The sequence below is a fragment of the Amphibalanus amphitrite genome, unplaced genomic scaffold, assembly GCF_019059575.1.
Source record: "Amphibalanus amphitrite isolate SeventyFive unplaced genomic scaffold, NRLGWU_Aamphi_draft 000106F_arrow, whole genome shotgun sequence".
Taxonomy (NCBI): domain Eukaryota; kingdom Metazoa; phylum Arthropoda; class Thecostraca; order Balanomorpha; family Balanidae; genus Amphibalanus; species Amphibalanus amphitrite.
In genome coordinates, this window is record NW_024881601.1 from 18900 (window position 1) to 31180 (window position 12281).

At 48.5% G+C, this 12281-nt stretch overlaps 1 protein-coding gene across 1 annotated transcript in view; it reads left to right on the top strand.

Annotated features, from left to right (window-relative positions):
* LOC122380745 (potassium voltage-gated channel protein eag-like) overlaps positions 1-12281 on the top strand; it is a gene marked incomplete at its 5' end in the record, with an annotated part of 52538 nt that overhangs the window by 13353 nt on the left and 26904 nt on the right. The window contains 2 exons of the mRNA XM_043364158.1: positions 9368-9570; positions 10891-11111. Coding sequence (XP_043220093.1) covers positions 9368-9570; positions 10891-11111 — 424 coding nt within the window. The remainder of the gene's footprint in view (positions 1-9367; positions 9571-10890; positions 11112-12281) is intronic.

Consider the following 12281-nt stretch of genomic DNA (forward strand, 5'->3'; position numbering starts at 1 on the left):
AACCCCCCCCCCTGAGGTTTTTCGGAAATAGTGCAAAAACGGCGGCGCGCAGCGCCGCCAAAGTTTGGGTACCTTATGGGGCAAACCTTGCGCATCTTTTGATAAAAAAAAATTTGACCGGGTCATGTCAGGTCACGGAGTTATGACGTCACAAAGGGAACAGCCTCCGGCCGGATTTTCACAAACTGAGTGCCAACGCCCGAGGTTTCCTGCCGGTGGTACGGACATCGGTTGATGGATCGTGATGAAACTTCCCATGCATGTTGGGACAAGTATTGGCTATCATATGGTATAAGAAACTTGACCGGGTCAGGTCAGGTCACGGAGCTATGACGTCACAAGAGGAACAGCGTCCGGTACTATTTTTGAAAAGCGCCCGAACCACTATTTTCCTAATTCTTGTCACCTCAATGGGAATATGCAGCAATATTAGCTTCTATAGGGAGCAAATGGACCTCCCAAATCCAAAAATACAATCAGATTTCAAAAATTTAAATTTTGATTTTTCGAATTTCTGCCGCCGACTGTGACCTTGCCGACTTCCGGCGCTCCCAACGCGCCATTTTTAGAGATAGGGAAACGAAATACATAGGTACCAAACGATAGAGAATTGATCAAGGAACACGATAGTGAAGGTTTCAAGTCGATATCTCCCACCGTGTTGCCGCAATCGCCGCGGAAAGTTGAAAAAAGTCTATTTTTCCGAAAATTTGACCTTTGACCGGTCAAAAGTAGGTCAAATGTTGACCTAGGACCAAAAAATATACCACCAATCGCGAGATCTCGGCGAGAGCAATCCTTTGGTTATTTCCGCTAAGCTCTACGACGCTCCGTTTTCAAACGCCAAGGGGGGGGTCGCACCAACCCCCCCCCTGCATGGGCGAAGGTGGCAGATCGCCGTTTACGGGCGAGGGTTAAACTGTTTTGCAGATCGCTTATTTCAGTGTTCAATCTGTTTTGCTGAATGGCTGAAATGAAACGCACCACGCCGGAATAGTTGCGCTCAATGCCGATTGTCGAAATGGCTCCTCAAGCAGTTTTGGCGAATGGTTGAATTCAAATGCAAAAAGGTGTACTACTCAACATAGTAATTTTGGGTAGCATCTTAGTACGAAGTAGAACAACGTAGTAATCAGCAGACACAGGTCATGCCCCGTGTCTTGCCTACTATTTTTAACCCTCGCATGTGTAGGGGGGGGGTCGGATGGACCCCCCCCATGGTTTTTCGCGAATAACTCGCGTAAAAAGCGGCCGATCGCGACGAAACTTTCAGTACCCTCGCATTGATCAATTTGACACCTACCCTGAAAATTTCATGACCCTGACCCAAATGACCTTTGACCTGTGACCTCTTTTCCGAGACCATGTTTGGCCGGAATCGCGATTTCGCGTATGTCGGCTCGCACTAGCCGCGTGTTTGCAAACTTTTCGTGGTTTCAAACGCTCAAACATGTGATTTGATGTTACTCCCATGTGTGTCAAGGTCACCTGAAGGTCAGGTCAGGTCATTGACCTTTGGTGACCTCGGGTGACCTCGGGTCACTTTTTCGAGTTTTACATGTTTCTAGGCTAGTTTTTGGAGCTGAATTCGAATTTAGCAACCATTTGAACATTTACGAAGTAGTTTTGGTGACTTCGTAACATGTTACGAAGCTGTCAGAGGCGGTTGACACGTACTACGAATACCGGTCACGACGCCTACTGGTTGACCTGACCTGACCTGACCCGACCTGGTCTAAATGCTTCAAGACATCATCTGTGATCAAAACTAACACGATATTCGTGATCAGCACCCCCAAAAACCTCTTAGCAGCCACACTTTACGACTTTCTAACAGGTCCCGATTTTCCCGACTTTGGGTCATTGACCTGACCTGGAAGGTCAACCAATGACCTAGGACCTTAAAATTGGGTATCATCGGCTTCCTCTCGTCACGGGCAACACGCTCGTTTTTTCCGCGAAGCTCTAGCTCGATCAGGGGCCAAACGGCAAGGGGGGGTCCAACCGACCCCCCCCCCCTACACATTAGAAGCTGGCAAACGCCGCACACATGCGAGGGTTAACTAAGTTACTTCGCATCTATTTTTCAGTACTGATAAATGAGTTCAATTTAGAAGCCAGCTTGCCTGAGCATAAGCCTCTGAACTTTGAGCTTCCAGTGTGTTCTTAGCTTCCAGTTTGTGACGTCCGTTGCCGCAAGGGAATCCGCTCAATTGAACCAAGTTTGAGGGAAGCATCAACTTCGATGATGAAGTTCGGTACCGGCTAAATGATGGATGGAGCTCAATGACAGTCGATCCGAGGCTGGTACGGTCCAGGGATTCTGGAACTGATGCTTGCGTACATTCGCCGATGATGTCGTCAGTACTACGGAACATTTGAGAACTCAATGTAGCGATCCCTGTGTAGCCAAGTGCCTGCCCTGCAGTGCACTTTGTGAGACGCAACCACGTGTTTCCACTTTCTACGTTCCACTTAAAAACAGTTTTTTTTTCGCTTCACTAACGAGCTTCCGGAGATTAAGACTGATACCATTTTCTGTTTAGCTGAACCTCAGCTAAGCCGACGACACTGACATGGTATAACAATTATTATTAAAAACTGTCTTATTGAGCTTTTAATTTAGATAACCGGGCATTTCCTGATATACATATTTATTTGCGAATATAATATTGAGATGGCGAATAAAAGACCTCCATGATCCATCCTTATGCAAAGTTTCACACAACATGATGTTGTGACTCATCTTGCAATACCTGCCCGTCACGTGTGGGTCACCTGTGGCTACATCCCGCTCCCGGAGGTCAAAATGTGGCCGCTAGGAACTGAAACAGCTCGAAGCTCGGAGCCGGGATATCCCGGAGATGAGACAACTCGAGGCCGAGACAGCTCTAAGCTCGCAGCTGGAATAGCTCGCGGAGCTGACTCAGCTCGGTGGTACTGTTCCGATCTCCCACGGTGCCGCCAAAGGGACAACACAGTCTGACATGTCACCTCTGCCAGTCAGCAGTGACGCCAACCTTAGCCGGACTGTCAGTCGACTGTCAGATTTACGGGCCGGGCTGATGGCAGGGGACAAATGTGGGCACTGACGCTCGGACGCTAAACTGGGCACGACGGAACCCGGGGTGACGCAAAGGAGCGCTCCTTGAATAGCTAAAAATTGGTCCAGTGATTAGCGCAAATGGACAAAATGAACAACTACTAGTTGTGGGAGCGATTATCTTATATGGGCCCGGTTGTGCTAACGTTAACCGACATCAGGCTCAATGTTAATCGAAGTTAATTAGCTAGACAGCTTTAATGAATGTGTTCAATGATGAAATTCCAGTAAATCATCTCCTCATAGCCACTTCATGGCGTTTTACTGAATCACTTAAATACGATAATCCGTTACGTTTCGTAAGCCTGTTCAAGCTGAATCACTTTCTTATTTATATTTTTGAGCTTGAAGATAACTTCAAATTTTGACTAAGTCCCAAATCTGACATTCAATTTAGCTTGCGCTTACATTAAAAATGCTGCCGACAAAAGTTTTGTTAGATTATCCAGCTGGCAGTATCATATGAAATCAGCTTTGCTGGGCTGTCACAATATCAGGCCGGCCAATGTGCCGGCCGGATTCTGTCGGGTTACAGTCCGTGATAAATTGATTTCCGGCAATTGGTCTGATTCGGTGAGGGCCGTGCCTCCGGACCGGACCCGTTGCCACCCGTGTCGGTCCTCCTCCCGGGCCGACATCGGTCGATATCCCTCCAGCCGACAGCTCGGGCCGCCGGCCGCCGCTGCGAGAAGCGCAATCACCAATCACAAATATTACTCGTCCTAAAATGAAATGAAGAAAATGGATAGAACCGATAGAAGCAGATGGTCGTTCACCGACGGAGTTCGGGCTAGATACGAGTGTTCCCTCGTCTTTTGAGACCAGTTTTATGTCGGATCTTTTCGTGATGAACAGCACGGCGTTTTCCATTTGAGAATTGGCTCGGCGCTGCATAGCCGACTGCTCTGCTCCACCTGGCCGTGCCATTCCGCCGTCCCGTCTGGTCCACAGACTGAACATTACTGAATGAGCAGAGACGGGGCGCGGTGGCCAGGACTGGACTGAACATGAACCCAAAGGGAGAGAGGGAGACGACTGACATTACCCTGCAGAAATACGGCGGCGGAGACTAATATTGGACATTACCCCGCAGGGAGACGGGGAGACGGCTGACATTACCGCAGGAAGACGGAGACAGATATGACTGGTGCTGAGCGTAAACCGTGGGGAGACAGGGAGTGATGATCGAATTATGGACGGTCACAGCCATGAAGGGAGACGGTGAAAGCGATTACCTGAGATGGACACAAACCTACAGGTTGCAGGATGATCGGCATTGGACAATGATGCACGGATAGACAGATGACGATGATCAGGCTGTCCTGCAGGAAAGCGGGTATTGTGCCACAGCCAACTGCCGTTCCCGATACTCCCAGAACCGGAGCTTTGTGCCACGCTGTTCCGGTTGCAGAGGACAGCTTGTGTGATCGCGTCCGTTGGAGTCGACTGTATGACGACAGGCCAGTCACTGATGGAAACAGACGGTGAGATTTGACGGGTGTCAGCCCAGCGTCCAACAGGGCGACACTGAGAAAGTGTTTGAAAACACACATTTTGTTTAGCTCCATCGCGCAGCTGAGCCTGCGTTTTGGTGTATGTAGCTTGGGAACGGTCAGCATGAAGGGTGATTGTAAAGTTGGTATTAAAATGCATCAATTTAATATTACCAATTCAGACACGTAAACAAAAAACAAGGAAATCCCATTATTGAATACTAACTAATAACGTCGTTAGAAAAACGTGTCTCCGTGTACTGAGATTGTTCGAATAAGCAATGTATTTCTTTGATGACTGTTGTGGACAAATCGTCAACTTCTGCAAACAGGATAAAACTCGCGAGAAGTACTCGCATCCGTGTAAGGCGACGAGCTGTCATTGTGCATTTAACTCTCTAAATCAGGTTCGGTAGAGCCAATATAATGTTGCACACATTACAAGCATGTCATGCTGGTATTATAAGCACTGGTAAGTCATGAAATGCAGTCAGAGAAGTCATGAAAGTCATCGTTCGCAAATGACAAAGAGACATTAATTTTTAATCGGCTGAGATCGATGTGCAATTTCTTCGGTAAAAGGAGGAACTTACCATACGAGTATATTAGCTATCAGCAGACTGCATTCAATGATGTGGAACGTTTGGTTAGAACAATGTTTAGTTTGTCTGTTTTCTTAATCGCTAACTGAGTAACAGATGGAGAGAAAGTTCGAGTATCACTCCAATTCCATAGCATTGGCTATGTTGACCTTGTAGGTAATGTAGTTACGTTTGTGTTTTCAGGGCTGACTTCGTAGCTCGATTGTATCAGCTGTGATTGAATCGGATTGATTGAATCCAGTCAGGCCTGCCAATTTCCTGTAGGCGATTAGTGTTCACAGTTTCTCGACCGCGGCGGCTGAGGGCGGTCGCTGCTATCCCGCAGCATACAGATGTAATGCGGCACAGTCTACCTTCCTGTATGTTACTGGGCTGATCCGGCGCCGCATGGAGCGGAATCGCGGTGGACATTCAGCGCGAAGAAGTGAGGATGGGCTGGGCTACGTGTCCGCGGCTTGTCAAAGTTATCGTGTAGCCTGTGTGGGTGGTGCTTATGAGTGCCCATTTCCGAGGGGATATTAGCCAATTTCGTTTGAGACTAGTTTTTATCCCAACGACAAATCGCTTCCGGAGCTAAGGGCTACGTTGTCTCCTGCATTCCTATACCTATAAAGTTTAATTACTCTATTGTTATTGAACCACCATGTGCATTTAAATACACAACAGCACCATGTCATGTTTAAAGGGACTATCCCACCTTCTAAAATGTTGTTAAAACCAGTTAAATTGTGCCCGACTTTATAGATTGGATGACCAGGAACACGGTTCTGGCATTTATTTTTCATTAAACATCTTAGGCTTCCCATATTCCAAACACAAACTTTCAAATATGTGACGTCACAGCCCAAAATTACCTCCTTCCCCAGGCCACATTACTGTCATAAAGCTGATTCTTTTTACTCTGTAGGCACCACTACAAAGTTCAGACCAAGTTTTAAGCGATTTTTCAACGAACAAACCCATTTAAATCAGAATGACTAAACGAGGTGACGTCACACTAACGGTCGCTCCATGTTGAAGATAGGGCCTTGCACAAGGCCCATTTTCAAACGAAGGGAACGAATTTCTTTAACACCAAGAGGCCGCGGGGGTTGCAACCTAGATAGATAGTGGTTTCTGAACCTCGCCGCAAACTTGGCTGTCTCAACTCAAACCCCATGTTAAAGGTGGGACTGGCCGGTAAGGGCCCTGAGGCCGGTAAGGGCTCTTAGAGACCGCTGAGCCCCCCCCCCCCCCAATTTCGACGCCAATGGTCAGATCCCATTGCAATTGAACTCACCTGAATGAAGTGAACTATTGAAGAGTGTGCCTATCATTTATCAATCCGGTGCGTAGTAGCAAAGTCAAACTGCTAGCAGCGGGCTGACCACCCATCTTACGCATGCATATCTACCGCATAAAGTACCAATATCTCGAACACCAGAGCTGTGGCGTGTTCTCTGCGTCTGCCCCTTATAACGTGTAGTCAGTTGATTGCTGATTATTGTTCGTATTTCACAAAGCGCAAGAATTTGTCACACAACAGCGACACTGTAAATGCCCTCAAGTACTCACCTCTGGCTCCCGAAACATAAGTGCCGCCCTTCCCTTGGCATTTAATGCCGCCCCCGGAGGGAGTTATTTCCAGCCCATTTTTTTAGGAGTGATTACGCCCCTGGGATAGTCCCTTTAACCCGCGCCCGGCTGGGGGTCCTGGATTTCCACGCCCTGCTGGGGGGGGGGGGTGTTTGAACACCCCCCCCCTTCTAACTCGGCTCCTGGGCCACGTAGCGATACGCGGAAGGCGGCGTTCGAAAGAGCGTCAAAAATAATGACGAAATCAGTTCGGTCAATTTTTTGGTCAGGTCAAAGGTCAGGTCACCAGAGGTCATTGAAGGCAAAATTTCGCCGATTTCCAGGTCGAATATCGAAAATTTCCAAGAAGCCAACGCATAACTCGGGAACCAATAGAGCTACAGCGCCGCGGAAAAGCGCATTCGATAGCCCTATTAACGCCCTTTCTGAGTAATTCTCTCAGATTTGACCTAACGTCAACGGTTTTGCCTGCAGGGGGCAAAAACTGCAAAAATAGCCGATTTTTTCGGAAACGGTTTTTCTGCAATAACTTTTGACCCAAGCCTTGTACGAGCTTACTTTTACCGGCATCGTGTTCCTCTCGTCAAGACGCATCGAATGAACTATAAATTGACCTTGAAAGGTCAACTTGAAAATTTGACCTCAGGTCAAGGTCATGACCTGACCGGAAAGGGTCATGTTGCATATCAGTCGATCCGTATCGTCGAGCTGAACACATCTAAGGTGTTTTCATCGCTCTAGCATGCCTCTATCAAAAGTTATTTGCGAAAAACTGTTAGATACCATTCGTGACCTAAGATGACCTCAGGGCATAAACAGGGGTCACGGACACCATTTTCATGTTCAGTGTGTCTAAACCACTTGTAATTCAGTGTTTGGGAGTGTTTATAATGTCTTTCGTCCGAAAGAGACGCATTTCAATTTTCTCCCATTGACTTATAATGGGGAGGTCGCAAAATTGACCTGACCTTAGGTCATCGATATCAAAATTCTGAGATATACATTTTGTACATGCTATTGCTCTTAGCAATCGCTGAAAGTTTCAAAGCGATCGGTCACTCGGTGTAGCTATGACAGACATTGAAACTTTTTATGAGGTGAGGTCACTTCAAGTGACCTGGTGACCTGACCTTGAATGACCTCGGTCTGAAATTTTCACAACATATGTAGAATTGATGCATGATAAGGTGTACCAAAAACGGCGGCGCGGAGCGCCGCCGTTTTTGAGATATTCGCGAAAAACCACAAGGGGGGGTGTTCAAACACCCCCCCAGCAGGGCGCGGGTTAAAAAGAAAGCAAGCAGATATTACGCAGGCTGCTAATAAGTAAAAAAAAAACATGGATCAAAATACGCATAGCGTATGGTAAGTATTTAAAATTTACCGCAAAGCCCAGTTAAATATGTTTTTTAAAACGCTAGCTTGGATTGGATATGCATTACGCGAGGAAAAATCTGAACAAAACAACACAATCTGGCACCTTCGCAATTTTCAACCCCAAGCTGACTGAAATCGTGGTGCTGCTCCCAAATATGCGGCGCGCCGTCCGAGCTGTCAGAGGCGGTCATAAAACATGCCCTGACAGGCTGACACGCCACCCCACTCTTATGGCAAATGGCTCTCCCATACTTCACGGCGTGGTCAGCGGACATGCAGAGTTTACGGCCCACCCACCGCGAACAAATGACCGACCTCACTCAGCGTCCTGGGCTGCAGCAGTGCAGAGCAGCTCGGCCGGAGCAGCTAATTCCAGCGCCGAACCGCCTGTTTATCATCTAGCGCATCAGCCTAATGCACCTGCGAGAGGCGAACGCGAAACGTATTATTTAGAGACACAATGAAGAAGAGGATAGAGATTCTCGGGCGTGGGTAAACACCATTCTGCTGGAGGAAACGGCTGAGCTACGATAAACCTGGAAGACAATGGTTTTAATTTGCGAGTGTTTCACAAACTTGTCGGTGAATGGTGATGAGTGAACACTGTTCTTCTGTCCAGCCGTGCCGTGTGGGAGTGATGACAAACAAGTATGGAATGAAATGAAGCAACTCGACACAAGCACATCCGTGATGGCGGAAAGGTTTTGACAGCCGTATGTAAAACATGGGAAAAATGACAATCTTGCGAACTATTGAGGTAGTTGCCAAAATGTGGCTGCTCAACACAGCTGAAATATTGTGACGCAAGCAGATTGTCTTCCAAAATCTAAGCAGTCGAGTCCCCGGAAGGCGATGGCATTGGGAGACAAAAGCCGGAAATGAAGTGTCTGGTCGAATTCGTCCATATCAACTGGTGTCAAGCAAATATCGACTTGACCTTCGCCTCCCCTTCAATAATTAACAGCTCTGTCTATTTGCATGACCCTTCCCTACCCACTCCTAAGTATATCGACCTCCGTTGACCTTGACATTCCCTCCCTCAATGCATACTGTAAAGGAAACCTATTTACACAACCCTTCCCCTTCCTATCCCCTCAGTGTATCGGCAGCCGGTTGACCCATCTCTCCCCACCCCCAGGGTATCGGTAGCCGGTTGACCCATCTCTCCTCACCCCCAGGGTATCGGCAGCCGTTGACCCATCTCTCCCCACCCCCAGGGTATCGGCAGCCTGTTCAGCGCGCTGAAGGTGGTCCGTCTGCTGCGGCTGGGCCGCGTGGTCCGCAAGCTGGACCGCTACCTCGAGTACGGCGCCGCCATGCTCATCCTGCTGCTGTGCTTTTACATGCTGGTGGCCCACTGGCTGGCCTGCATCTGGTACAGCATCGGCCTCTCGGACGCCGATAATGGAGTCACCTACAGGTGAGAGGAGATTACAGCCAGGTTACGGCTCAGATAAAGGGAGAGCGATAGGGTCAGATAAGGGGAGAGCTGACAGCAGGGTCACCAGAGGTGGATGGGGTGGGAGTATGGGAGGAGAGGCGTCGGAGAAGAGACTACTACAGGTGGGAAGCGGCTTACGTGGACTGTGGGCCAGACTGCTATACCAATTTAGTGACCGCCTTGTTTCGAATTCGATAAACAAATTGAAAGCTGGATAATTAACGCCATCGTTTCATCATACACCCGCTTTGAGCTTTGAGAACGTGTCGGATATTGACCACAAAGTGAAACGAGATGCAATTGCCTCTTTCGTATCAAAGAAAATAAAACTGAGCTTTAATAAGAAACTGAACTTAAATTCGATTTTCTTTATTTCTGAAAAAAGTTTTCTGCTATCAGCGAACAAAAATATATTGATTACATCTGACCTTTGATATAGGTAGCAACAGATGTAGCGAGAGTCGTACTGCTCTTATCGACGGCAGCAAACAAAGCAAACGTCGAAGTGCCCCAGACATTTCTGGTGATATGTCGCCTTCCAATGCATTTCAAATCGACAAACCATGACATTGCTCCCCGGTCTGAGTAAATCACGCTCTGACGCCGGCATAAAAACGGCCTCGAATTATTTACGTTCTTTCCTTTGAATAAATTACCTCCGACGATAAGGCGTCATTCGTGTCAGCCCGATGTATTCTTAAGTGTTTTACGGAGAAGACGGCCAGATAGGACGTCCTAGTTTGATTATTTATCGCAGAGTGGCGCTGACACGGCCCCGGTGAACGGGCCAGCGGGACCCATAATGTAGCGCGCGATCCACGGCCAAGCAGGCAGCTCGGCGACAGTTTTGACAAGTCGCCGGTGATTATCGGCATCCCTTGACGGGCGGTATTGACAGACACGCGGCGGGGAGCTGCTGAGCTGCCTGCAGCGCGCCGCGCGGAAAATTCCGCCCAACGATGGCGGCCAGATAAATGGAGAGAGGCCGAGGGAAGAGGATAGAGTGAAGTTGCGGAGCCTCGGTGTAGAAAATGGACAAAGTTTTATCAGTCGATAGAGTCTTTGAGAGGGCGACAGAGTGCGTCCATCTCTTTCTCTCTTTTTCGTACTATCTCTTTCTATCCTCTCTCTTTCCCTCTCCCTCTCTCTCTCTCTTTCTCTCTTTCTCCTCTCTCTCTCTCTCTTCCCCCTCTCTCTCTCCCTCTCTCTCCCTCTTTTTTAACTTTTTAGCTCTGTCTCTCCTTCAACACCTCCTGACCCTCAAACCATCCCCTCACCACCACCGTCACTCCTTTTCAGCTGGCTGTGGAAGCTGGCTAACGTCACCCAGTCACCCTACGAGTACGTGTGGTCCAACGAGACGATGGCACCGGTGCTGGTTCGTGGCCCCTCCAGGAAGACCATGTACGTGTCCTCTCTCTACTTCACCATGACGTGCATGACCAGCGTCGGCTTCGGCAACGTGGCCGCCGAGACAGACAACGAGAAGATCTTCACCATCTGCATGATGATCATTGCAGGTGAGCAGACGAGTCATGGTGGAGTTAGGGGTGAAAGGACAATAGGTGGCTGTGAGACGGTGGAAGAACTGGAAAATGGATTGAAATATGAACGTGATCTGTACTCCTATATAGGTCCAGCAAGTAGCGTATGCAAATTTTAGTTATGTTTCGTTCCTTTTTAGATGCCTTCATATTGTTTTATTTTCCGGTTTTATTATTTCATTGGGCTTGGAGTAGAAAAATGAATGAAATTTTTCATCCTATGAATAAACCACCTTGGTGCTATTTCAAAAAATTTCCTTGTTACAGTCACTCATTCAGTCATAAGGCTAGTAAACTTTGTCTGTTGCGACTCTTCAACAGCGTCCAGAGGCAGTCAGACATCAAACTTTGGGCTCTTTATTCTTACAAATCACCCAACTCCATTCTACATGTCGCCAAGGGTGGCAGGGGCCGCTATAGCGATGGTTTTGAGCGCACCAGGTTCGGTGCTGGCGCACCACTGGTGTCACTGCTTCCATCGCGGCGCGCCCGAGCCACAGGAGAATAATGGCGTGGCCGTGCCGCTGCCGGGGACAAATTTGGCGCGTCTCCGCCCACAAAACAGCGGCTGTCGTCACGAGCGATCGCCCGGAGGCACGCACCACCGCCGCGACCCTATTTCGGACAGTCACGCGGCTAAATGGTGCGCCGCTTTTGTCAGAGCTAATGAAATGGGACGAATGAACGGACGCAAAAATATTGGGCTGTTGATATCTTTTGCAATGCCGCAGCAACCCGCAACATACCCAGTAACATGTGAAACTAAGCAGTGCTGAGTAGAAATATATATGCTGGTCCTCTGGGAACAAACGATGCCCACCTCCGCCCCGCCATCGCCCCCGCCCCTTCTGCTCGGCGCCTAATGACAAATGACATCATGTCAGCCGCCAGCGCCCGGTTTGGCGAGCAAAAAATAGCACCACGGCGTCCCCTACCCGGCGACTGTTTGACGGTTTTTGTTGAGGGCCGCCCTCCAAATGACTGCAGACTGCCGGCGGCCCTGCCTCTGCTGTCAGACGTCAGAGTCTGACGGCCACCAAGTCTGAAGTCGGCTCGTTAGAGACCTAAAGATGGTGGTCAGTCATTAGCAGGGCGAGGGTTTTGAATGATATCACAAAATAGATATAAACGTAACCTTGCATTTTG